At 37.5% G+C, this 24,656-nt stretch overlaps 1 protein-coding gene across 2 annotated transcripts in view; it reads right to left on the bottom strand.

Moving 5' to 3' along the window:
- Window positions 1–23,811, bottom strand: part of SPAG1 (sperm associated antigen 1) — a 37,217-nt gene extending 13,406 nt beyond the window's left edge. The window contains exons 1-14 of one of the 2 annotated variants that reach the window (XM_040083012.2): window positions 23,741–23,803; window positions 22,449–22,472; window positions 22,218–22,359; window positions 21,502–21,661; window positions 21,048–21,173; window positions 16,370–16,437; window positions 14,411–14,529; window positions 13,821–13,926; window positions 11,459–11,589; window positions 10,733–10,839; window positions 8,142–8,304; window positions 3,849–4,271; window positions 3,401–3,500; window positions 1,149–1,301 (exon numbers count right to left, since the gene is read on the bottom strand). In XM_040083012.2, the coding sequence (XP_039938946.1) occupies window positions 1,149–1,301; window positions 3,401–3,500; window positions 3,849–4,271; window positions 8,142–8,304; window positions 10,733–10,839; window positions 11,459–11,589; window positions 13,821–13,926; window positions 14,411–14,529; window positions 16,370–16,437; window positions 21,048–21,173; window positions 21,502–21,661; window positions 22,218–22,357 (1,796 nt within the window). In that variant the 5' untranslated portion in view covers window positions 22,358–22,359; window positions 22,449–22,472; window positions 23,741–23,803. Of the gene's footprint in view, window positions 1–1,148; window positions 1,302–3,400; window positions 3,501–3,848; window positions 4,272–8,141; window positions 8,305–10,732; window positions 10,840–11,458; window positions 11,590–13,820; window positions 13,927–14,410; window positions 14,530–16,369; window positions 16,438–21,047; window positions 21,174–21,501; window positions 21,662–22,217; window positions 22,360–22,448; window positions 22,473–23,740 lie in introns of both variants that reach the window. The other variant, XM_040083023.2, reaches the window with a different exon arrangement.
- Window positions 23,812–24,656: the final 845 nt, after the last annotated feature.

Raw genomic sequence — 24,656 nt, forward strand, 5'->3', positions numbered from 1 at the left:
CAGAAGAGAAGAAGGAAGAAGCAGCTGAAATAAGGTGATGGGTTGCCAGGGAGGAAAAGAGTAATGAGCAGTGAGGCTAAAAACATAAGGAAGGCCTAGAGAGGAGAAAAGGAAGAGTGTTAAGAGGAAAAGGGAAATAAGCTTATTACTTAGCAAGTCCCAAGTCAAGGAGAAATATGAAAAGAGTATCTGTTGATAAAATAAGCCAATGAGATTTTTAAAAAGTGTAATAATTACACAGGTGCCAGGATAAACAGTTATTCAAGTGCTCTATTATTACTGCAGGCACAGCAGATCACTAACAATTTTTGTGTTATCAAAGAAATAGGACCTCTAAGAGATTATGAAGTGTCACAATTTCCTCTGTCAAATAAACAAAATTTAAAGAAAGATATTATGGACTTTTTAATGAATAGTGCAAGTGCTCATGGCCTTGCCTTAGGAATAAAAAAACTGTACTAGATTTCATTGTAGAAGTTACATGCATGTGGGCTCCTGCTCAGTGATTAATGGCTATTCTGTAACTTTATGGTATTAAATCGTAATTAGACAAATTCAAACGTCTCTCTTGGCAGCAAGAATTCACCACCATGAATATTTTTCAAGTATTAATACTTGTGTTCAAGTATATTTCAAGTATTAATACTTAAAAATAATATTAAATTATATTTTTTATGCCTCTAAGCTTTTGTAGCCAACCACTTTATCAAGCTACTTCAGTATTTCCACAACTGCAGCATACAGAAGGATTCACACTTAACATCAATCTCCAGCTGCCACAGAAAGACTATTAATATGTAAAAGAAACAGGATGTCAGAGAAATGGCATGGGCCTTAAGTATTACTTCATATAGTATAAAATACAAGTTAGGAAAGAGAACAAGTAGAAGCACTATTGAAAAAAGCCAAAAAAACCCTTAAAATATTTAAAATATTACATTTTTGGAAAACAGGAAATGGACCAACTGCTAGGAGAGGAAAACTGAAATTACGGGAAATCAACTAGAAGAACAGCCAACCCTCTACCTATAATTAAGTAGTTGTGCAGCAACTCTGAGGCTACAGAATAGAGGGAGCATGTAAAACAAACAAATTTGAATTCTGTTTTTCTCTTTGACTATTATCAGAGAACTTCTGTGTGGGGTTACCTGTTAGCACTATCGTTTGCTGCTTGGATGCTGCTGTCTATCTGTAGGACTGTTTTATAATCAATGTATGCCTGTCGATACCGCTCCATTGACTCATTTGCCATTGCTCGGCGTAGAAGAGGCTTAAGGGCAAATGGCTGAAGCTCCAGAGCTCTGGGAAAACAAAAAGAAAAATGCAGGATTGAAAACGAGTAACTGAAATAAGAATAATAGAAATATTTTATGATATACACAACTATTTGTAACTCCGTGATTTCAGATGGCACAGTGAAATAACTAAGGAAAATGGGTCTGAGTGGTTCATATCAACACCCTAAATTACACCCAGTTTTGAAATTGTTAGTGCTTTTACTACAGCTTACGTTACTCAAAGCTCCATCTTCCATCTGGAAAACTGCACTCGTCACCAAGATATGATTAATGTAATGGCATCTGCTTAAGAGCAAAAGCTATTTTTCTTAAGTCTTGCCTAGAGCTACAAGCACTTAAAAGTATTTTCTGCTCTTCCTTACATGATTTTCTGTTATTCCTTAAATGAAAGCATGTACCTTAAAACCCCTTTGACTAGGACAGCAATATAGATCTGTCCTTCTTCGGACTTTAGGTTTTTGCCTGTCTTTTGTCTGTTTGCATTTCTGATTGTGTGCCTGGTCAACACCAAGCTCAACATTGTGCAACTAGAATTCTTCCCAACACCATGCGCTTTTCCATCAATATGAAGCAGTCCACAAAGGTTTTATTTCTCAAAGACTACCTTCTTTTCAATGATTCTTGGTAAAGAAAGATCAACTTATGAAATACTGAAATTAAGATGAGTCTAGACAATTGATTTCATGAAGTCATAAAGCAATCCAGACTGAAATAGGGCAGCTTTCTGCTATAGATAGAGTCAGCTCCAAGATCAGAAGGTTGCTTGGGGCTCAATATACCTGGGCCTGAAAACCCTCCAAGGCAATCTCTTCCCAGCATCTCTGGGCAACCTGTTAGAAGGCCAAGCATTGTTCATGGGGAGGTTTCTCCTAATATAACCCTACATAATTTTTCACTTTAAAAACAACCTCTTTGTAGATCACCTATTATATCATGTGGCCTACTGAAGATTTATTTGACATTACCTCATTTACATGTGTTTGCAGTTCTGCTGCCCAGTCTCTAAATTATTTCTACCTCTGTATTGGTTCTACCACTAAGCATCATGAGTCCGTGTGCATCCAGGAAATACGCATGACATTAAGGACACTATCATTAGGTCCTAAGAATAAAAAGCTTCTAATTGGTAAGAATACAAAACGTAAAACCTCTGTATTACTGATTCCAGCTGAAGTCTTACATACTTCAAAGTTCCTGAATAGAAAAATGTGATGGCTCTTAAATATGCCAACTTGGCCAGCTGTCTGCAATCCTGCATCTATTTTAAAAAAATAGTGCTAATGAGTAATTTTTTCCAGAGAACTTATTATGTCAGAATATATGCAGTAAGTTACTTTGTACTACAAAGGTACAGAACATTTTATTTTTAGTTTTGGAGGGCTTTTTTTAACAGTAGTGCTCTGCTGAACAAAATCTCCACTGACTAACTAATATGATTTCTAATTCTTCTAAAATACTTTTTTGCACCTTAGGCCTCAGTAGTATAAACTCAATCTATGGAAACACTAAAAAAACCCAAAACATCAAAAATACAGTAAAAATTTAGTAGAACGTTGTGTTTAGAAGTTATTGAAGGTGTCTGATCTTCTCTAACTCCTGTATCCTTAAAAGCCACAAAAAGCAGAAAGATTTTAGCTCAATTCCTTAAGAGCTATAATTACTGTTCACAACTATAAAGTATGTATTAAAAACTCCAAACCAAAACAACAAACCAACAGAGAATACACATACCGCCCCCATACATGTGCTCAAAAGCAATTTCCAGTACTGTGATAAGCATCTGGCTTAACAAAGCTTTTACATATAAGTTACTGCAGAACTCCACCGTAAACCTGCTTTTATGTTAAAAAATTTAATCCCGCTATGCATTTCTGTGAACATAATAAGCTCAAACTGCCCTTACACAGTAAGACAGTAAGTTAAAAGTTATTCCTTTCCTAGTTTCCACATGATTATTTACATGACAAAGGTATCTGTCATTTAGACAGGGTATCAGACTTTATTGATAGTGTTATGAGTCAAACAGCACTAGCAATATATCAGTTAAAATGTTTAATCATCACCAAGAATGTTGTTAGTCTACATGGGAGGTTTTAATTTACCTGTTACAATCCTGAATGCAGTCACTGCAGTTCCCTTCTTTGAGGTAACATGCTGCTCTGTTCGAGTACAAGATACTCAAATCCTCTGGACTTTGTTCTCCTAAAAGAAGTTGCAATTAAAATCGAATAGTATTACTGAAATTACACTTAAGAATTAAAGATTTGCTTACTTCAAGTTGCACTGCAGCGATGCAGTTTGCTGACACTGCAAAGCAATAAAGAGCTTTATCATGTCGCCTAGAATATGTAAGTATTCAAACATAAATAAATGCCAACAGCTCTACCCCAAGAAAATTGAAACATTATTTCACTCATTATCCTGTATTTTCTGTCGCGTTAATTGCTGTCTACTGAAATGAGGAGATTAACTGCATGGTAACTCCTGTCAAAAATGCAGGGGCAGCCTAAATTCCTTCATTTGTAGTTCCTTCAAATCATTTACACTCACCTAGACCAGCGACACATTCAATTGCTTCCGAGTACTTGAGCACAGCTTCTCCAAACTGTCCACTCTTAAATAACTCGTTTCCTTCACTTTTTAGTTTTGCTGCAGCAGGAGGAAGTGAGGCGGAACTGCCACCACCAGCCGACCGCGACCCTTCTCTATGCGATTTGGAGATTTCCTCAGCTTCGGCGCTTTCACTCTTCTCACCACCGCGTAAATATCCATTAAATTCGCCTTCACGCTCTGACAAAAGCTTTTCCGACTTCTTCTCTGACGCGCCTTTTTTCAATGCGCTCTCGGCGGAGTCCCTGTGTTTGTGCGCGTCTCTGTCCTGCGCCTTGCCGCCGCCTCTGCCGCGGGACTTTCTGTGCGCGTTGCCCATCGCGGGCTCCCCGGCTGCCGCCCGCTCCTCCGCCGCTGCCGAGGCTGCAAGGGCGTTAATGAGGCGGGTTAGAGCCGCATCATCAGCGCGAACTATCGGCCTGCCGCGACGGGGGGGCTGCACCGCCACACCGACCAGAGCCCGCAGCGGCCCAGCGCCGGGGGGGCTTATCTGCCTCAGAAAACACTGCTAAGGATACGGAAAATCCCTACTTACAAGTAACCCGCGGTTGGTTTCGAGAAGGGATCACTACGAAGCTCTCACTTCCCCTTGCTGGGCACACGGGAACCCCTATCCCGAGGTGTCGAATGGTACAGGGCTCACCTTGAAATTAACTCTTTAAATACCGCCCATTACAATACGGACGCTTTGCTCTTCCGTGACCAAATCAAATGATTGCGTGTTAAAATTAGATCACAGGCTATCAAACCCTTCTCAAGCAGATTTCATTTAAACATGTCAAAAAAAACATTTTATGCGTACTTGTGATCATTCAACTTTCGTTGTTATTTATTACAAATTTATTTAGGAAAAATCATAGAAAAAGGGTATTAGATAATAAAATATCTATCTTCTATATTCAGCTGAATTCCTACCAGATTACCCCTGCACTATTCAAAGACAGATTTCTGCAGAGCTTGACTCTCAATACTACTAATCACGGAACAACTCTGCCTTTTTGGTACTATTAAGATGCTATCTTCCCCTTCCCTCAACCTGATGTATTATCTGTTCAACAGAATTTTTTCACATATTGGAATGATACTTTCAATTGACTTTAACAAAGCATCTGACACTGACTCCATTCGGATGAACTCCAGATGGTCCAAAATGAAAGAAATAATTTTTTAAACACAAAAAGTATTACTGAAATCAAACTGAACAGGACGGGAAAGCATAAGATTTGTAGAAACAATAGATCCTTTAGTGCCTCCTACCTAGCTGAGGTCCTTGTTTTGAAATACCATGCTTAATAATAAGTTCATACTCCACAGGGGGAACAATCATAGACTAAATCTACCTACACATACATTTTTGTAAAACTTAAATTATTTATATTTGAGACAGCCACCCACCCATCCAATTGGTGGTACCAAATATGCCAAAAAGGTTTAAAGTCTATTTACTAGGGAGAATGGTGTAAAAGGCTTGCTGGGCAGATGAATGAAGACGCCAGTATATTAACAACTTCCTTAGCATACATGCTAAAACACTTTCATTTTACATACACCAAGACAGAAAAAAAAATTAAATGTCATAGACAAACAGGTGATAGGACAAGCTTTTACAAAACATGGCAAAACACTGTCAAAGAGCATCCCAGCTGCTAAAGACAAAGAAAAAGCAAGGCAGACATACAGTATGTGATGTCAGTGTTATTAATGTGAATAATGTGTAATTCCTGAATGCAGGAGGAAATTTCCTAAAGATGAAGTGCATAGAACCAGTCCTGGACTAAACAGGAAGCATTATTTGCTATTATTTGGAGTCTGGAGTCCCCTGACAATAGGCAAGCTGATCGTTACCTTGTTTAGCTGCTGGGTAATACTAATTGATTAAATATTTCAGGTCTGAGTAAACAGCATGCAAAAAAATGTACAGCTATACTTCTCAAATATAATTCTCGTCTTTTAGTTTCAGTCTTCAAAAACAGTGCTCCTGTACTGGTCTCTGCAGAGAAATGCATTCAGGAAAGCAGTATTCTGAGCTAAAAAAAATATCAGTACTTCTGAACTTTTCTTAAGGAAAAAAATTCAAGACACATTATAAATTCTGAGGAGAATTTGAAGAAAGGTACTGAAAAGTCTGGACAGAATTTTGACCAGAATGACAATAAATACACACTAGAAAGAATTTTAATTTATGTCATTACTAAAATAACAAACTTTAAATGGAAGGACCATCATAAAACTAAGAAAAAACCCACTGAATAATCTTAATAGGAATATTTGAAGTTTGGGGAATATAGAATAGAATAGAATAGAATAGAATAGAATAGAATAGAATAGAATAGAATAGAATAGAATAGAATAGAATAGAATAGAGTAATAGATCAAGTAAATATCACACAGCTCAAGAAATTTGTCTTAATTAGAAGGGGCTATTTAAAATACATCAATTTATCTTTACACTGTATTTATCACTTGAGGTTATTACTTCTAGAAACATGTCGAAATACCAGGTGCTTTGTCAAGCACATATATGATTTTTTAGGTTTTGCAGTGTCTGAATACTGGTTCTTAAAGTCTTTAGGATGCAAGCAATTTTCCATTCCTATTGGACAGAAATGGCTCTATTTACTTTTGCTTTCAGTTAAACAGAGGATGAAGACTGTCTACACTCTATTTAGACTGTTTTGTTCAAAGTTCAGAAATCAACTCTTCAGCCTTAAAGAAAACAAAAAAAATTTTGATTTTTTTTTTTTTCCAATCTCTAAATTTTAAGTTTAGTAGGAATGCATTAGGCTTACCAACTAGAATGTGAAATAAATGTGACTACATGACTGGACTACATGGGCTACTGGACTGCCTGTGATTACAGGGCTACATTTTAGTCTACTTATTGCTGTTAGGTTCACAGAATATTTTTATTCATTACCTGAACTGAATTCATATTTGTTTATAGTTGTACAAGAAAACACAGAGTAATCTATGAAAATGCTTGCCACTTAAATCTCAGAAATACTTATGTATATCACAGGAACACACAGGCCATTGGCGTCAGTTGACAATCTTCCCTATGTTTAAAGGCCTAACCTTTCATCAAGAGAATGGAAGTCTTCCTATGGAGCTAGAAGGCACACAGTCATCTGAACACTCACAACAGAAAACAACCCCAAATGAACTGACATTTAAGGCTAAGGACATGACGCACCCTTTCTTCCAAGGTTTAGCTCAGGAGATTTGGTAGACACCAACTGATGTGGAAAAATGTATTTCCCCTAATCCTGTGTGCCAATAAAACATTATTATATCACACATGTACACTCTAACATTCACGACTAAGCTGCAAAACCCACAGACTGATTTAGTTTCAAGATAAAACACAAAAACATAAAAGTCACAGCTGTCATGCCACAACACCTTAAAGAACCAACATAACCAACAGAAAGAAGGGTGAAATTAGCCTAGGGATTTTATTCTGTTGCAGGCTGGAGGCCAGCCCTGCAGCTGAATATAAAAGCAACCTGCCAGTGCAAGCCTTCCTAGCCCCTGCTGCCTCACCTCCTCCTGCAAGCCATGGATTCTGATCATGTCAGTGGCTTCCTCCTAAGAGCCTTGCAGTTAATCACACAGTAATCCAGGGATGGGAGATACATTTAAACTGCTTGTAAACTACATCCTGTGCAAGAATTACACGTTGTTTATCTCTAATACAAACTTCCAGAGCACAGAGATGAGCTCTTACAATAAAAAAAATATAGTTCCCAAAACAAGCAACAACAAAAATTACACATGTTGACAAATTGTACTTGAACATTTTTACACCCTTTGACATAAGCAAGGGAAGAAAAATGGAGTAGAAAAATGTGCTGGTGGAAAGGCAGGAAAGCTGTGTGAGAGAAAGATCTCAGGAACACAAAATGTTCTCTTCCCAGAAGAAATTTTTAACTGGGTCCACATCAAAGGACAGGTGTAAAATTGCACAGGGCAAAGGGAAGGAGGTGATTTATAGCAACATTTTCCATTTGTCTCTCTTATGCCCATTCTAGAAAGAATTACAAAGATGTGTAATAAAACTGGATTCTAGATTTCACACTCTTATCCACTTTAACTAGTCAATATAAGTTTAGTCTCTGAATAGGCAAAATTCTTTGCAAGACAATACGGAAGAATTGTGTGAATAAACATTACAATCTCAAAGACAATGATTTTTTCCCTTAGGTTAAAATAAAATAGAAAATAAGACATTACTTTCATCTCCACCACGTCTTTCACATTCTTCTGTATTTTCCCCTTTTCCTTCACCACTTTCTGAATCCTCTATCTCTTGAATAAGTATTTTTTTTCCTTTGCCTTGAGGCTCAGGTACAGGCTTTAAACTTTCCAGTTTCTCTTCAATCTCTAGCAGACTTTTCTACAATAGAGGAAAAAAACAGCAATAGCAAAAGTCTTTTTTATTATATATATAAATTACAATTTATGTACAGCAAATACATTCTGTTAAATAATCCATGGGAGATCCCAAAGTATTATCAAGATAAATGTTCCCAATAAAAAAAGATGGTAAATAAATGTGAATTTTCTAAAAGTCAGCATCAAACCAAGATTAACAGTCAATTTCTGTCTCTCTCACAAGAGATGGACACAAGATATCTTCACATCTTTGTGTGAAGATATCACATAAATAAATACTTTTCCTGAATGCAGTGCTTATCAAAAAATTCAAAGGAAAAAAAGTAGATTTATGATTGTGATATCTGGCATGTTCTACTAAGAAGAGATGTGGAAAACAGGTTCTCTAGAGAATCTCCAAAAAAAGCCTAAAATCAGAATCAATATTATTGCTATGGGAGACTCTGATGTCAGATGGATATCTGATGGAGAAATGTAACTGAGAGAACTAGAACCAAGAGACAACAGTCTCTTAACAGTGTAGCAGAAGGACACTTGAATAATTATAAAGTTTGCTCCTGTTACAAGAACTGCAATTAGAGGATCAAACAGCTTCTCATTCCATCACATTTTTCCACTACTCAAAAAAATCCTTTTAATTGCACTTGGAATCATCCAGGTTGGAAGAGACCTTTAAGATCAAGTCCAACTGTTAACCCATCACTATCACTGTAACCCATAAGCCACTTAATCATTTTACACTGTCAGAGCACAGTAAGACACACCCATCATTATGTGGCATTCTGAATGTAATTAAATGCTGTGCAAGAAATTGCCATCTTAGTGCTTCCTGTCTCAAAAAATGGTAAGAACAGGATCAAGCAAAGATCCACATGGAGAAACTACCTTGAAGAATTCCAGTTACTGACAACCAATTCACTTTCATATTAGTGATTCTAGATATAAACATGTACTCTGCATATGTTCCATACATTCATATTTAGCTCAAGAGGGTTTTGAGGATCCTCCAAGCAATGAGAAACTTGCCCTGCCAAGCACTTGTCATTTCTGGATGTGCCAGCTAAGGCATAATAGATGGCACGGATAAGGACAAAGTACAGACAACTGCTTTCAGCTACAAAAGCACTGCTCAGGAAAGCAAGTAATGGAAGAGTGAAGCTAAATGAGTGACTATCTATGTCTGGTATTATAAGAAGTCTCAGCACAGCCTATATGATACATCTTTTCACAAAGACTACATCTTTTCACAAAGACTGTTGCAGAGTTTGTCAGCACAGACTCACAAGCTATTTAGTTATTCAGTATTGTAAACAGAAAAGAAAAAGACCAAAATGTCTTTTAGAACTCAAATCTAGAGACATGTAATTCCTTGGTTGATATGAAACTCAGGAACTCTTCTGGACAGGAACTTAGCTTCAGGAACATCCTAAGAGGGATAAATGCTGTATGTGGTGAAATTGACACAAGACGCTTGTACCACTTTCTCTGGCTCAAGCAATAGTAATAAGTAACTCCATGGAAAGAAGCAGCAATGAGCACGCTGCTAGCAGCTTACAACATGCCACCAACAAGAGCTGGACAGAAGCCAGAAGTTGGGACAATTGCACAGCATCCAGAAGTCATATGTAAAAACATTAGGAGGGCAGTAGTATGATGGACTCAACATGCAATGAGCTGTTTACTATCAAAACTGCCCAGTACTGAAGATTCTGGACACTGCCCAGTACCTGGACACGCCAAGTCCAAATGCAAGGACACCTCTAACCTGCAAAACATCCCTAACATACCAGTGAAAGGACACAAACCAATCCTCTCCTAAATAGCCAAAGTACCACATCCTGACTTTGATTTTCAAAGAAACCATCTGGCTTTCTTTGATCCAAAATTGGTTATGAAGGGTCCAGATGTATCAGAAGGTATGAAAGGTTTTTCATTCTACCCTGGAGATGAGAAATGAGGATTTATAACACCACACTGAAGCAAGGACAGAATCCAGCTCTTCCTTTTGGGTTAACTTTACCACTATAACAACAAAAGCTTGGCATCCCTGTTGATTTTTCCTTCTCATTATTCTAAGTATTCAGACTTAAATGCACCTATCTCAACAGATCTTTTCAGGAGAAATTTCCAAATAGCTTTGATCAGCAAGACACTAATACTGCAAGCATGTTCAGCAGAAAATGGTTTAGGCACCCAGATTACACTAATAGAGAAGACTTTTCCTCACAATCAAGTCCTGAACAGAAGATCTGGCCACATTCAAGTACCTAATTTCCACCACATGTAGTCTTGGGAAGCTGATCAATGGCACAGCAGATTGAGTGTGTCCTCAAAACTCATAATTACACCAAACAACATGAACTGTACTCACTTTATGCTACAACTGCATACAGCCTCTTTCTAGCCATATTCAACTCACTGATCTTTACCTTAGCCATAGAGTTTTGTGGTTCAACAGACAACACTTTATGCAGATCTTCTAGAGCTGCCTGGTAATTCTGCAGATGACTGTGTACAGTGGCATGACGCATCAAAGCTACAAAAGAACAAAGTCTATTATTTATGTATTTAAACTATAAAGTGAATAAAAACACACTATTTTTTTCCATACATATTAAGCGCAGTTATGCAGTTTTTAAAATTCTGCACTTCTATATTAGTAACAACTATTTTCTTGATGATTTTTAATGATGCAATTTCACATGATGTCTTTTGAGGAAGCAATCATGAATTGTGAAGCACCTTTGCATAGTTTTCAAATTTTCCCCCTCCACCCATGCAAATACAGTTAGCTACATTCAAGTTCTTGACTTCAGAAAGGAATAAAGCAACAACTTTGGTTGGTTTCATGTAATTTTTAAATTAATTTATAATTCAGTGTGGGTATTATGGAAACACTGCACAAATACAAGAGGGCTTACAGTTACGATATGAAAAACATGCTCCCGTGTAAGAATTCCCATTACAGATCAACAGCATGAACTGCATGAAACTTCTTCCATTAAACCATTAAAACTGCTTTGGGGTGGGGAGCTACACTGTTTCTTTATTTGTTCTTAGACCTGATCTAAAGCTCAATTAAGTCAACTAACAACATGTACCACTTTATTTGCTAGAAGTAAAATAATACATTTAAATTTTATTTTCTACTTTACCTTTTATGTTGCCAGGTTCCATATCTAGTACCTTCTCACAATCCTGCAAAGCACTGTCCCAGTCCTGAAGTTTAATTTCTGCTTGAGCTTTGTTATTATATGCAGCTGCAGTTGGTATTACTGATATACTCCTAAAAGAAAAGGAATATTGATCATGTTAGAGTCATTGTTAGAACACCTGCATCTAGAAACATTTTACTACTGGAAGCTGAAAACAGTACTATAGCAATATTAATACTGGTATTCTAACCACAGTAGTGGTTAGAGACTCCCTTCTGTGAGACCACAGGCAATCATCCACCAACTAGATTTACTGTCTTCAGAGGCCTCTTGCTTGCCAGGACTTAGACCTGCGATGTTGCAGAGGAGATGCTGTGGCTCGTCTGTCACTTAGACTACTAACTCCTCCTGCCATCCACACAGACTCCAACAAAACTGCCAAATGGAAACTTCGAGAGATGAAGAGTAACTACACAGCTCTGGGGACTATGATGAAAAACATGGTGGTGGGGGAGCACACATGGGATTCTCCTTGATCTTGATTGTAAAATGGAAAGACTCAGGTAACAGTGGATGAGTTGTCCACGTCAATGTCTGGCTGCAGGGCTGGTTTTGTTGGTAGGGCTTTAGCTTCTGTGACAAAAGGATCATCTCTGAGGAATAAAGACAGCTAGGATGCACATAACAAAATGGTTAGGGAATCTTTGCCAACAACCTTGCTAAAGTTGTGTTCATTAGAAGACTGTGTTCACTGGAAAGAATAGCAAAGAAAGTTCCAGGGGGACAGCACACTGCCATAGACTCACACTTTATCTGTGAAAAAAGCCATGGTTGATGAACAATCTCAAATGCTTGTCCACAAATGAACAACACATGGGAAACAAAACAAAACAAAAGAATAAAAGCTCTGTGCAGCTATGTTCCCAGTGGGTAACAGTTATGGTGGGATAATCTGTGCATGCTCTTTAGAGAGGGTAGGAGCGTGAGGAAGAAGAGGAAATGCATTCTAGGCTAAAGAGTGATTCAATGTGGGAAGGTTTGTCTTCACACAAGAGAAACTGGCTAGAGACTGACAAGCCAGTCAAGAAAGCCAATGGGTAAGAATAAGAGGTCAGACTCTAGATTTTCCATTCTAGCCGTAGATGACCTGTTCAGGTTATTAACAATTCACTCCAAAATATTTTACTTAAATATTTGTAACTCTGAGAAAATAGATTTCAGATAGCATTAGAGAAGTGACCAGTTAGAACAGCATGGTCACTGTCATACATTTCAGAAGGCATACAATGCTCCTTGGGGGTCAAAAATGGAAAAATTCTCCATTAGAAAGGATTCTGCCTACCCCTAGTAATTAGTACCTTATTTATGTTCCAAAAGCAGACATTTTTACTTATTTTTATATTATGGATTTGTATTTTATTTATTGTATATTAAATACAGCGATAGACTTTTTTTATGTTTGTGTCAAAAACCCAAACAAAACAAGAAAGATCTTAAGGCTGCAAGTCAAGAAAAAAAAACAAAACAAAACAAAAACCCCATCACACATCAAATGCCTCAGTTAAGTGGCTTGTGCTCTATGAATATCATTACAAGAGTGTACACACATACAAACACACATATATATGTACTTATCTATCTATATCAGCAACCTCCAGGTACATTTTCATAAGCTGTTCTACAAAACCCTGCCTCCTTCAGCGCCAATATAAATGACACTTCTTAAACACAGACCTGTTAAATACTTATTTTATTGCTGTTCCACACTACTTCTATTCATTATTTTCTCCATACTTATCTGCAATGACTACAAATGCATTAACATTCTCCTACTTTTTTTCAAGGTTATCCCACTATAATATGGATAATGGAATAACTCATTAATTATCTTCATGTTTCATCTCACAGTAGTGTCATATCATTACCCTCCACTTACACTGCTAATTAATACCCTAAGATTCCCATGTACTCTAAATTTCTAAGTGAAAACTTTGACACTTCTGATTTCTGGGCTTTTTTAAGTCCTTACCATTTCAAAGCACAGTTTCTCGACATTCTGATTATCCTTTTATTTTTGTAAACAAGCCCTTGAATCTCAATGGTTTAAAAAATCTGAGGAAGTTTATGACACCTGCAGATTGCATTCCATCGCTATCTAGCCTCTTCCCTTCTGATAAATAAAAATTAATATCAGGATGGATTAGTGCTTTAAATACTCTTCTGTCAAATATTTCTGCCCTTTTGAAGATAATCTAATTGTCACTAGTTGCTTCAGTAAGAAGTTGTTTCAATTACATTGGTCTAAAAACATCATTCACAATTACGAGTCATTAAAATAAAGAACATAAGAGTATTTACTCACCGAGTATAATATGTCACTGCTTCCATATAATCGCCAGTGGCAAAGGCTTCATTGCCCTTTTCCTTTTCACGAGTAGCAATAAAAATTTTCTCTCTCTTTGTCATTCCTAGCAAAAAATATTTCTACAGAACATCAACTAGCAACTTGCACAGATGTAACCAAAACAGTCAGATAAAATACACTGAATTTCATAGTCTGCATTTTTTAAAAGCACATGCCTTACTAAAAGACAAATTTATATTTTATTTTCTGTAATAAAACACTAAATTCTTCTTGTAGGCATACAATTTAGTGTGCAAGAAAGAAGCAATTGGCTAACCTCTACCATTCATTTGTAATACCAGATGTATGCTTTACTTTTCTACCTAGTGCTCTCAACTAAACATAAACATTCTTACTGTTTATCAAGCAAGACTAGATTTTTTTTTAAACATGGCTTCAAGCTCACTTGATGATCTAACAACTTTTAGCATCTCTAGGGGATGAAAAAAAAAAGGCACTTTAGCTCTATGATGCACTTCTTTAATTAGTATTCATATTCTACAACACAGTATTACAACTAAAGAAAAATTATGTTTCTAAGACATTACCAGTTGTGTCAATTTTCTTTTCAATTACAGGTAGACTTGGCCTATTAAAGAATCTTGCTTTTGAGTTACTTTCTTCACAGTCTTCATCAATTTTAGAACATTCCTTTTCCACATCAAACCTTTAGTTAATAAAATAACAAATTCAATAATGGTGCACAGCAAGACTCCTCAGCTGATAGAAAGGCATACTGTATTTCATTATAAACAAAAGGAAAAGAGATACAAGATGTATTCAATTACCCATGACCAAGAAAAATCTCTCACCTCTTCATCATCTTCCCCAAAAAAGACAGGTAAAATTTAAGAAACAGTATCATCAGGCTCCATCCCAGCCCCATCAAAAATCCCTATTAACCTTTGCCAAAATAACTAAGAAACAGCTTCAAAGCAATTTATACAGTAAACTTGAGATAAGTGGTCTCAGACACTTTGAAAACTACTCTGAAGCAGCTTTTGAAAACAGTGTTTAGGAAGGTATATCAAAGAAATATTGCTGAAGTACTGTAAAATAAATATAGTAATAATCAATTCCTACATTATACAGAAACATTATTCTTACTGTTCTTCTGTGTAGTGTGTAATGAAAAATGGCCTTTTCACAATAACCTTGACAATATGAATATCTTTCTGAAATTGAGATACTACTTTGAAAATTTATCCAACTCAAAGCCTTTTCACATAAGGCTAATTGTTCTCCATTTTGAATCTGATCTTTTGCTATCTTACTTTTACCTATTTGTAATAAATTAAGCACATTTCAAATAAATGTTTTTAAAACAAGAAGCAAAATATTTTGTTTAGAAATTGCCTGAACAATTATTTGAAAGTTTTGAAATTATCCTCAAAGTATTTTAAAACCATGATATGCTTTAAACTGGAAAATGTCTTTCACACACTGTTTCAGTGTAATCATAATCCAAAATGAATAAAATCTATAGGAAAATTCACAACCTGTACTATTATCAGCACGCTAAAGCACTTAAAGAATGCATATATAAATGTGTAAACAAAATTTGTACAATTTCTTTGGAAAGGTGTAGTATTAAGAGTAAAGAATAAATGAATGAAAGAATAAATTGTTGCAGAAATTATTTTTGTAACCCATTTTCTTTGTCCACATTTGAGCAGGAAGGCACCAATTTCTGAAAGACACGCATGAAAACAACTGATACGTAAAACTTATGCAGAACAGGGTTTTTGCAGGGGCTTTGGGGTATAGTTTCATAAACCAAACCCCACAATAAACCCTCTACTGCACTGGAAACTTGTGCCTCTTCACTCTGATTCTACAGCATTATATTCCAGATGTTAGGAACTACAGAAAAGCTTCTACATTGTACAACACAAGTAGGTGCTTTTTCCTTTCCGTGCTGAACAACTTGGGCATCAACCTGTCACGTAACTCGGGAGGGTGATGTGCCATCATTATGTGATGCCGAGTGTCTTTGTATCAGAGCTCCATCCCTTCTAAAATAGTTACTCTCTAAACCTCTATTAAGTGTAATTGCATCTGAGTAAACAGATGCACCTGCCTGAAGCTCATTCTTTGAGGTTAGTGAGGTTCAGTTCAGGAGTAAGTATTCATCATTTTTGTTTTCAGTGTAGAACTGTGGCTTTAGATATAGAGAAGTTCATATGTCCATGTTAAACAACCCTAGAGCTGTTTTCAAAAATCTCATCAATTAAGCAATCAATTTTTATTTATTTTTCTGCTGATTTATGGTATTTCACACAGCTTGTACAAAACTAAAGACTAACGTGTTCTCTGCTGTTAGCACTAGAATGTGTCATTTGCATTTTAACAGAACATTTATTAAGAAAAACCAGTTTCATCAGTGTTACAGTTCCCTAAAATGCTAACCTTAATACTATGTTTCTGCAAAATACATCAACTGTGTTCCCTAGTTAAACAAATAAGTAAATTTTTTTAAAAACTGAAATACAAGGTATTTAACATACTTGTCCCATTCACTGTAATCCCGCGGTATGTTTTTCTTGCTTCTTTGTTTGTTTTGCAATTTTTTGTTCTAGAAGAGAAACAAACAGCCATCTTGTAAGACAATTTGTTGCAGTGGAATTCACAGTGGTTTTTTTAGGTTTGTTTCTACAGTACATATTTTCCTAGTAACCAACACTACTCATGACTAATCTCAGCTCAGTCTTGAAAATGTAACTTATCTTGGTTTAAAGAAAATCTTGATGCATTTCATATATCATTGCTATTTGAGGAGCTTCTGAGTCTAACACTTTGTGTCTGCTGTCCTGTCACATCACAGAGGCACTGAGTGAAACTTTCGAATTAGTATCCTGTGGTGCCATCTTCCTAACCATTCTTTCAACACAGCAAGGGAGAACTCAGTCTTCAGAAAAACTAAAAAATGAGGTGTTTGACACCAGGATTGAATCAGTAACATGGCTTTAGGCTTCCCTTTTCCATTCAATGCACAGATTTCGGTAGTCCCTGGAACACTCAGAACAAATTTGCAAATAAATTACTTCAAAGTAGTGTCTGGACTTCTTTTCACCACTTATCACTACACTAAAGCCAATTCCAAGATTATTTGCTATCATTTTAGTTATAGGCAAGCTCCATCATTGGATCTTGCTTACCTAAAATTTATCTTGAGGACATTCCTGCAACAATCAGTTCTGACAATCAGATCTGACTGCCTTATATCTCAACCCATCTCCTACACTAATGGACTCTATTTTGCTAGCTGTCACCTTTGGCATCTCTTCTACCTCTGTCATGAGACTATACTACTTCTATGCCCCTCCCTGCTTGTTACCTTCAAAATACTTAATAGCAAGGTGTGGTTCCAAACAGGTATTTCACAGTGGAACAGCCAGTTCAAAATATTCCCATCTACCCTATCCTGGCCATTCACTCCTCCTCTTACCTTGTAATCCAGCATTCACTGAGTTAGACCAGTGTAATTCTTTATAGAGTTGCATATTTACAATTTTCTGTGTTTAGACAAACAATCTCATAGAGATCACAGTACAATCCCCAAATATCTGTACCAGTTCAATTCAGCATGTGATAAACTGGACCAAAAAAATGACCAGAAGCTTCCTAAACCCGCTTTACCAGTGGTGACACTGTAACAAGGACATACTTCTGCAGCTGGATGTAAACACCTCAATTTACATAATGCAAATGCGACCCTTCCTGTAAACACCTCTGACTATCTATAATGTTAGGTTACACAAACTTTTGTAGTATATAACTCCAGAATTATTCTTAATGTTATGTCTTTCAGGAAGGGAGACAAAATGACAAATATGTTTAGCGATCATCACATGTTTAGAGGAGGGAACCCCTAAATATGCCTTCCTGAAACATGAGTTATTATTATATATCCATGCTGGTGTATATTAAAAATGTACTAATTTAATGAGTATCAAGGAGCTTTTTTCAACAGATGTGCTTAATTTAAATAAGCAGAAATACTGCAACTCTCAGAAGAAACTCTCATAAGGTACTTACGCTAATGCAACTCCAGCTCAGGGAGAGAACTATAGCATGTACGTTTAAGGAATGAGGAAGAAACATTGACTCCAAAAGCCACAATTTAAAAAATTCTAAGTCTTATATCTTTGAAATAATTGTAATCAAGTTGTGGTTCCAACAGAGTCAGGAATTTCTCCATCAGAAATATTTCAGAGGATCTCATCCAAGAGGCTTTGATGAAAAATGTACACTTGCATGCCATGGAACTCCAAAAAAAAATCTCAGTGCTCGTCATGTTTCCTGCCATAATTCAAAATGCATGAATCTCACTGGGTCTGCAGCCCACTGAACATTTTCTGGACCAAAGATGAACACACAATTTGGTTTCAGTACAGGTGACACAACTTGGTCTTGGTTCTCCTGTGGGCCCTGTGTGCTGGCCTAAAACATGACTATTCCATGGGAGCTAACCAATATTAGTTTTTAATTCAGTATATCCAAAACAACATGAAAGCTATTAGATCCTTTCACAATGGATTTTTATAACATAAAACTTGCATGTCTTTTGCATGCCCTGGACTGCAGCATGAGGACGTATCTGAGGATGCAGATTTTTCTGGAACAGTATTAGAAAATCATGTGTGGCAAAGGAGTCTAAGCTGAAATTCCATTAATACAGTCTTTTGAATATGAATATCTTTAAACACATGCTTTAGTTCTCTCCTGGACAAAATGAGGCCACAAAAATACTAATTATACAGTGTGGAAAGTTAAGACAGTTCTGGGCAGCATGATAAGAAAACAGGGGTGTAAGACAGAAGCTTCCACATTGTGTTAAAGAGAGGAATATTGCATAAACTTTACTCTTTTTCAGTCCATTTTTGGAAAATCTCCTCCATGGATTCACACCAATAAAAAGAAAACACTGTGCAGAGTTAAATCTATCAGTACTGAAATCATACCTTGCATATAGTATCAGCAAGAAAATCTGATTACAGACAAAACAAGATGTTTTAATTTACCAGATTTGTACCCATTAGTGCAATCCACTGGTTTAGGGTCAATAATGATTGCCAGAACTGGATTCATTGAAAATGCTGAACTTTTTATGCATCAGATCAGTTAAACAGTCTCCAACCAAGTAACAACATAAAATAATGGAAAGCTTTGTGCATTTCTTTCTAGCAGAGTGGAAAAATTTATCACAATGATTCTAAACTTCCCACTTACAAAATTATTTGATGCCAGTCTGAAAAATAATTATAGTCCCAATTGATTAGCCAAACGTGTTTAAAAACTGTAAGATGACACATTTCTTTATGAAAAAGAAAGAAAGAAAAAGAAAAGCTGATTATGTATATTATTCAGGTTTTTTGAGATTTCATGTTACAGGTATAAATTTAGTGTATACTATACAAACTGATTATTTTTATTCAGTAGAGATCTAGCAGTGATCTAACTGTACTGCTGCATAAAATGTTTCAGGTTTCTCTTGTCTCTTCCAGGACAGGTTATAATTCCTGCAGAGACCATCTGCTTAGACAAAAGGAATGGAAATCACATACCACAGGTAAAGCATAAAGCTATATCTAGGTTTCCTGGGTAATAATGCTAACACCAAAACCTTGTAGGGAGAACAAAAGCTGAAGAACAAAAAACCAAAATTTGATCTGAAGACTGCTGCATGGTTTAAAGGAGGAGAAAAAAAAATTGAATATTTTGTCTTTGAAAGGAGAACACATCCTCTTTAGTAACATGGAGTATCCTAGATTTCAAGACACTTTCCATCATTTTATGCTTACATTCTAAACTGGATTTACTGAGTTCACATGGTATTAAACCATTTTCTGTTCTAGCAGTTATACAGGACATGAATCAAGGATAAAGCTATAGTGGCACAATCCATCTCAGCAAAATAGGACAGTCAAAAGGAACATACATTGCAAAATATTGAAGAGTACACATTAATTAAAAACACACAAACAAAAAAACCACAAACCAAACCAAAGCACACCTTAATCTCAATACTAACTACTTATAAAACATTCAGTGGAATCCCCAGCCTCTCTGTATACCACATAACAGAGACTGCCTGGCTATCCCAAATGTCTGGGTCCAACACCTATGTACCAGCTGACAGTAAGAAGTAGTTTCTGACAACACAAGAACAAAAATCAGGCATTTAATAATACATGATTACTCAAGAAAAATAGGAGTTAGTAAGAAAGATGACATGACCTGTAAGGATTGCTTCATAACATTTCTGACTCACGAACCTCCAAAAAGAACAATGCTTAACCAATTTCCTATCGCAGTGTCCCAGAATTTCAAAGAAAATGTTGAGAATCAGACTGAACTGATCCATGACAATACATGACAATTCAGAAAAATCCCATCCACACCTACTTGTCTGTCAATCCCTTTGGTAGCACTATATTTAGTATTAGCAAGAAAAGCTGGCCAGAAAAAAACTGATTTCAGCAGATAAATAAATCTAAAAAAAAAGAGAAAAACCCACCAAAATGTAAGGAAAGTAATACCTGGGCAAAAATGTAAATTTTTGTTCTGTAGTCATGAAGATTTGTTAAATCTGCTTAAGGGCTAAATTAAGAAGTATGCTGTATGACTACAGTGGGAATAGCAACACAACGTATAAAATAAGCACAATCAAAGGCTACATATACACTACCCAACACAGGAGTGGTTATAGTGTAAAACAATTGCTGCAGAGGCTCTACCACCCACACTGGATCCGTTCCAGGGTGTTTGTTTTGGACTGGCTTCTGACTGGCCCTGAGGAACAAAAGCCTGTTGGCAGCTGGAGAAAATCTCCTGGCATGATTTATCTAGAAGAAGCCTAGTTCACATGTTTAAACAGTACTTTGAAATATGAATCAAAGAACAACAAAAGGGTGTTTAAGGAGATCTGCTTTGGCAGTGAATTCTTGATCAGAATTAAAATATTATTACAATACACATGCTAGTACTAAGAAAGCATTTTTGTTTAAGCATTGGTCTCTTGCAAGGGAGCTTAAAGGTTTTTCTTTTCTGGTTTATTTTCTGGTTAACAAAAAAAGTCTAGTAAGAAAGGCACAATGATTAGAAGTTCATATATATAAAATCTCCCGGTTTTAGAAAAAACTATAATTAACACTTATAATTAACACAAAAAACTGGAGATACCTGATTAGTGGGAAGGCAGCTGCTGGAACAACGAACAGGAGGTAAGTTATCTTGTCTTTCATTCACTGTGTCTGTTCTCAGGAGCTGTGATTTTTTATCATCTTCATTAATTTCTGTCAGCCAGCTCTGAAAATAAATAAATAATATATTTTTACCTTAAGGCCGTAGAATAATTATCCCTAAAAAGCACTGCTCTTAACGGGGAAAATCAATTAAGACAAAGAGCAATAGCGCTTTTTTGAATAAAAAGTGATCTACCAAAAAGAATTAAAATCTGTAGAGTTAAAATGGGTAGTTAAGGTTCAGTGACATTAAACAAGAAAATAAATTTAAAAACACAATTCTTTGATCATTTCCTCTTTTAATCAAATAATTACATTCCACTTAGGCACAAGAAGAAGATTGATACATCACAGTGATTAAATTATGGACCATTATAAATTAGGTCCTGTACCATCAGTTCACTATTAATTGCTTCCCATTCTTCAGCTGTGAAATCAGAAGCTGTGGCTGCAGGCTTATCTTTTCTCAGAGCTCTGCTCCGTGGATCCAAACACTCAATACGCTTTTCACAAACCAATGTAAGTTCAGGGTAGCACCCCTCCTCACCAGACCTTTGAAATGCAAAGATAAAAATGTTAACAAAAAAACTAAACTGCACCACATCCTCCATGTTTCCCTCCATGTGTAGTTAGCACGCTGACTGTAGAGGACTATTTTCCTGTTACAACCCAATCTAACTACCATCTAATGACATTTTTATCAAAAAACTCCAGTTAACCTTCAGCCGTGTACCAATGCCCACATACACAGTTCAAAATTATCACCACAGTGCTCATAAAAAAGAAACTTGTGTCATTTTCAGCAAAAGTTAAACAGGTATGGCATCTGAAATTGCTAGTCAGGCAACATGGATCATGAGAGGACCAAAACAGAGTGGTAGCATTTCAAAAAAAACCTAGCACTGAGTTACTCAGACCTTTTGAATGGTTAAAAAAGGACTTGGATTTCTAGTGTTATCATTAGGACACTTTTAGCATGATTACTTTAACTTTGTGTTTTAAATTCAAATTAGAAAGTCACAGATAGGTTCAGACAAATAGAAAAGGGTTCCCTCAAATTTTGCAGAACAGGAATATCATTATTAATGAAAGTGAAAAAAAAATTTACCTTAATACCCTGAGAATCTTTTCCAGGTGCTTAACATCTGTGCATTTTTCAATGAATTTGTAGTCCAGATGACTAATAGGTATTTGGTATGTTTTAGTGGTTCCTTCACCCAGCATATATGGTACTGACTCATCACCCATAACTAAATATTAAAAGATAAAAAAATAGTGATTCTGTAAGCTTCTAGTTACATTTTGAAGTAATGCCAATTTAAGGAATAAACTTGCTCACACTCCAGTCTCTCATGAAGCAGACCTATAAAAGAAAAAAATATCAGATTTGAAGGCCTGATCACATGAACTGTCCTTGACAAGAGGCTTACTGACAGAAGTATGAGATATGCTTTGTAGCAGTATGCAACTCTACTGCTTCTGCAAGTCAGAACAATTCAGATAGACCACTTAAAGAAATCTTGCCAATTTTTGCCTACCAAGTTCTCTGTTTTATTTAACACAAACCATTTTAAACAAGTGGGATAAGCATGAAGGAGAAGATGGTGAAGGATACTCCTTTTTTCAGAGGGAAGACATTAACCAGTGCAGTGTATCTAAAGGAATTAAAATCTTTGGCTTCTCGTAGACAAAATAAATTCAATTTCCTTTGTTGACCAACTGCATTTTCTGGGTCTCTGATTATATTACAGCACTAATCTGAATCTGTTCCAGTAAGTCTGTAATTGATGAAATGAGGGATTCGAATGGGACATTTCTGTCTCCCTGTACCTTTGATCTGCTTGTCTGCACTTTTTTCTGTTTTGATCACAAGCTCTATGGAGCTGAAATTCTCCTTTTCCACCTTTTTATATAGTGCATAAAGCGATCAGTTAATTTTAAGGAATTACAATAAGGGCAACTAGCTAGTATGTGAAAACAACTGTGCGTAGTTATAAACCAAATATAAATAATTGTGTTCTAATGCCTTGCATAATTACACACATTAATTTGTAGTTACACAAAAATGTTTATAATACAGTCAATACAGTATCACTTAAATAATAACTGGTCATAATTAGGTGTTGCATAGAAATTCCACGCCAAGACTTTACGGTGTCAGTACGGGAAAAGGAAGAACACGCATGGAAAAAGGGGCAAGTGCAGGAAATAATTAAAGAAGAACAGAAGAATTAAAAGCTCATCACCACCGGCGGTTTTTCCCCGTTTATTCCCATGGCCCTGAGGGAGCTGCCCAGCGTAGCTCCGGGGCACGGCGGTGACCAGGACTCCGCGGCTGCTCGGGGGCACAGCCCGGTCCCAGCCCGACGCGCCCCTCTCCAATACAGCCTCCCCACACATCCCCCGGCCCGGATCACGGCTTTACCCCCCAGCCGACACCCAGGCTCCCCGCTCGCACCGCCGGAGCCGGGGCAGCGCGGCCGGCCCGCGCGGTAGCAACTGTTGCTATGTAGAACATGGCGCCAGGGACGCGGCGCTGCCCGCCCCAGGGACGCCCTGCCGAGGCTCCCGCAGAGCGCCGCCGGGCTCCCGCAGCGACACAGGCGTCGCCTGTCCCTCCTCAGCACCCACCTGCCCGGTGCCGCGCTGTCTCCGGGACACGGACGCGACCCGACCCACACCGCAGCCGGCGGCCGCCCGGCCCTCGCTCGGGCCGCGCAGGCGCGACTGGGGTCAGGGCGGGGACCAGGGCTGAGGGGAGCGCCTGCCGAGAGCGGGTAGAAATACAGCGCCTGGCAGTGCTGTAGTTCTAGGAAGCGTCGCTCTTGTGGTTTCAGCGAGAGCGAGCGGTCCCTCTCCCGACAGCGGTGTCCCCAGGCGCCCGCACCAGTGCTGCCCGTCAGCCCTGCACTGCCCCGGGGCTGCTCTCCGGAGCAGGTCCGTGCCCCTTCCCGAGGGCAGCGGGGGCTCTGCGCCGCCTTTGCCCGGCAGAGGCACCCGGCGTGCCCGCAGAGGGGCCAAACCCGCCTCCGTTTGCCGGCGACCTTGGGCAGCGCGGCTCCTGCCCGCTCCTCCTCACCCTTCTGAGCAGCCGTGCCAGTGGCCGACCCCTTCGTCAGGCTGGAGAACTGATAGTAACCGTGCAGTAAAAATAGTTATCGTTTATACCCGAGTGTATCTGGTTTCCAGGAAAAAAAAGTCTTGTCTTAATAGCATAGATCAGGTATCTAGGAAAATCTTAACCAAACAGCATCTCAGAATGCTTTTTTTATTCTCTATAAAAGCCACTGCAGTTCATTTATAAGCCAGCACAGCCATGCAGACCTTTAAAAAGATATCACAGTGATTAGTTAAGCAAGTTATTTTCAACAGCACCATCAAAACGGAGACCAGGCACAAGCAGCCCAGCAGTATGTTACAGTACCTGTTAGTGGTATTATGTAACACACACTCCAAAGGGACAGATGCAAAAAGTTTTGGCTCATCATCACAAACCCACCACTTTTTACAGACCCCTGAAAATTCATCTGGAAAGCAAAATAAGATC

Source organism: Hirundo rustica, chromosome 1, assembly GCF_015227805.2.
Source record: "Hirundo rustica isolate bHirRus1 chromosome 1, bHirRus1.pri.v3, whole genome shotgun sequence".
NCBI lineage: Eukaryota > Metazoa > Chordata > Aves > Passeriformes > Hirundinidae > Hirundo > Hirundo rustica.